Below are 3,227 nucleotides of genomic sequence, written 5' to 3'. Positions count from 1 at the left end.
CCGAACGTGCATCGATGCGATCTTTGCGATCGGAACGAATTGCCGCAGTGGCGATTCGATATGCCGCGGCTTACATGAAACACCAATACAATGCCGAATGTAATGCGCGTTAAGCGCGGCCCCGTGTTGCGTATATCTTGACGACGGAATGCAATGAATGAAGGCACCGCAATATCCGCTCATGCCGGTGGAAGTCGTAACTGCCGGCGTGCCCGCGCTATTACTCCTCAATGGTCGACCGCGGTTAATTGCGAGGCAATATTCAAAGTAATTCTCGGTCCCCGGCAAGAATACGGCCTAATTGACTTGTAAGCCAACGCGTTCGATCGGCGGCTGATTGCAGACGGAGAATAAGCGTTTCACCGTCTGCGAAAGACCGATATTGCCCGCGCTCACGAGAACGAGTCGATTCTTGGTACTCCGAGTACCCGAGGATCGTAAACCGCCTCTGGTGTTTTCGTGGCACGGAACTACCCCGAAAATCGTCGCAACCATTACGATCGTTAGGTAATAACGTAATACAGCGAGAGCGCAAAGAAGCCGCAAACGTTGCAGGGACGCACAAACGCGAAACGGCACTTCTTACCAATTCCGTAAAAATGCCATCTCGGATATAATTGTCAGGCGAGATGAGGTATGTATATATATATATATATATATATATATATTTGCCATCCGGTAAACCAAATCGTTATGTCACACAAATTTTTATTTAGACATTTATATCACAATTAAATAAATTTGTACAGGTTACACAATTAGGTATGTTTCACACTGAGATATCGATGATGTCAGATACCTTGGATAAAATGAATAAGTTGTTAAAGCCAAAGCACCGTTTAAGTGGGAAGAGTTTATACGTGCAAAATGAAAATCCTATGCTTCTGGTAATGGAGGATCTCGCGCCTCTCGGCTTTCGCACAACCGATTGTGTGGCTGGTCTTGACCTACGTCATTCTGTATTAGCGGTTCATGGAATAGCCAGGTTTCATGCAGCCTCCGTAGCCATATGCGAGAAGGTAAATTATCACGTCAATAACGTGCGATTCATTGTCAGTCGCATATATTGCTTCCATACAATTATTCAGAGGTACATGATATAAATTTAAAAGCCGTGCAAGTGCTAAATAGCGTTAATAAGCCCTTGATATTAAACACATAAGAGAAATATGTAAAATATCTTTGATTGCATTTCATAAATAACGCATTGCAATGAGATTGTTTTTGTAATATATTATTATTTAAAGTATTTATTAATATTATTATAAATATCTTAAAAACGTGACAAGTAATATTCGAACATATTCGAAAGATTTACATAAGATTTACGCGCATACATTAAATATTTATGAAACTTTGCTTTAAAGGGATATCTATATACCTAAATAATTGTCAGCAATACGTTTTTTTACATTTGTAAAATCCTAATTTAAAATATCGAAATACTGAAACATTTTATATTAAAAATTATAATAAGTCTGTCTCGTAAATTTCTTTAAAAAAATTTCTAAAATCGTTAAGAAATTGTATATTATCAAAATTCTTATCGTAGAGTTTTTGTCATTTATGTACAGCCTTATTTAAATGACATTCTAAATTGTTAATCCGCAGTACAAAACAATATATTACTTTTTCAAATTTATAATTTAATCAAATGAATAACCATAACAGCTTTTTAACAAATGTATTTTAATATTTTAGGAATCAAAGCAAAAAGAGATGTATTCTAAAGGAGTATTTAACACCCCACAACCGGAATTGTTAGATTTTCTCATTATGAGCACTAAAAGTTTAGCAGACGAGATTGCTAACTGGCCAGAAGTAAAAAAGTAAATTTACATATCTAAACGGCAGTATTGTTCTACTTCTTAGTGTCCAAAATAACATTTTATATAACATAAACTATGCATTTAAATATTTTGAAAATACTGAACATGTAAAGCACAAAATGACAAATATAAGTACAAATTGCGTTGTTTAGAGCAAATATTATATTTACATGACTTTTATATAATTTTATGTTTTTTATTGCTAGATACTCGGAAAAAATTGCTAAACTCACCGATCACATATATCAAATAGGAGCAGATGCAACCAAGCTCTCTGAGGATGAATTTAATGTTATTAATCACGGCGATTGTCACTTGAACAATATGTTGTTTAAATATGACAATGATGGCAATCCTACTGATCACATTTTTGTAAGTACATTATAAAATCACGTATCATCGTATTAGAAAAAATCATAAAGCTTCCTATAATACTCGAGTACTCATTGATTTGTTATAATATTGCGGCTTTACATCGCAACTAATAAAGATTAAGGTTATATAAAATAATTTGTGAAATCTAATTTATACTTGCATATATATGTGATACAATCTATATTGTTTTTATATTGTTATTTCTATTGTTGAAACAAGAAATATTTACTTATAAAATATACAATTATTCTAACTAATATGTGGTCAAAACAATAATGCTCAATAATTATACATATTTTTACGTGATTTATTACATACATTATTATGTTCATGCAAATTGCGCGTCAATTATATGTCAAGCTTGAAACGCAGTTTCTAAACTGAAACTGAAATTGTAATATGAATTAAATTGACAATTTAATGGTATTGATGTGTGCTAATGTGCATCACAAAAGAGTATTAAGAATTTATACTGCTAGAATTATCACTTGAGTCAGGATTCGAGAACCGTTTCTTCACAAACTTTAGAGAAAAGATTAACAATAAGAGAAAAAGACGATGAGATACTTGAAAATGCACGATATTTGAATAATGCAATAAACCCAATTTGATCCGCCAACTGTTCGCCGTGTCATCCGCGAGCAAACTCACAATTTTAATTTTAAATACGAGTCTCACTCGAGCTTTTTTCTCTATGCTTATGGAGAAAGAAGCTCGAGTGCTCCTGCATTTCCATTTGCCGGAGACTCACGAGACGTACATATTGATCGAAAAAATTTATTTGGTATTACAGGTGGACTTTCAACTAAGCGTTTACACATCACCGGCAATCGATCTTCTATATTTTCTCGATACAGGCCCTTCCCTGGATGTCATTGAAAACAAGAAAGATATTTTGTTAAGTGAATACCTTGGCACGTTGTCGGTAACTATGAGGCAACTGAACTGCAAGACGCAACCGCCCACCATGGAGGAGCTAAAGGCTACCTTAAGGCAAAGGGCTGGTTATGGAATGATAACATC

General features: G+C 34.6%; 1 protein-coding gene across 1 annotated transcript; it reads left to right on the top strand.

Moving 5' to 3' along the window:
* Window positions 1-629: 629 nt before the first annotated feature.
* LOC105461227 lies at window positions 630-3,222 on the top strand (the record flags this gene model as incomplete). The annotated part of the gene is made up of 5 exons (XM_011707729.1): window positions 630-634; window positions 743-1,019; window positions 1,702-1,829; window positions 2,036-2,201; window positions 2,998-3,222. Coding segments are annotated over exons 1-5 (801 nt in total), but the record flags the coding sequence as incomplete, so codon positions are not given.
* Between the last annotated feature and the right edge of the window lie 5 nt (window positions 3,223-3,227).

Source organism: Wasmannia auropunctata, unplaced genomic scaffold (assembly GCF_000956235.1).
Source record: "Wasmannia auropunctata unplaced genomic scaffold, wasmannia.A_1.0 LD306961.1, whole genome shotgun sequence".
Taxonomy (NCBI): Eukaryota; Metazoa; Arthropoda; class Insecta; order Hymenoptera; family Formicidae; genus Wasmannia; species Wasmannia auropunctata.
The sequence above is the reverse complement of the archived record's forward strand: the minus strand, read 5'-3'. Positions and strand labels throughout refer to the sequence as shown.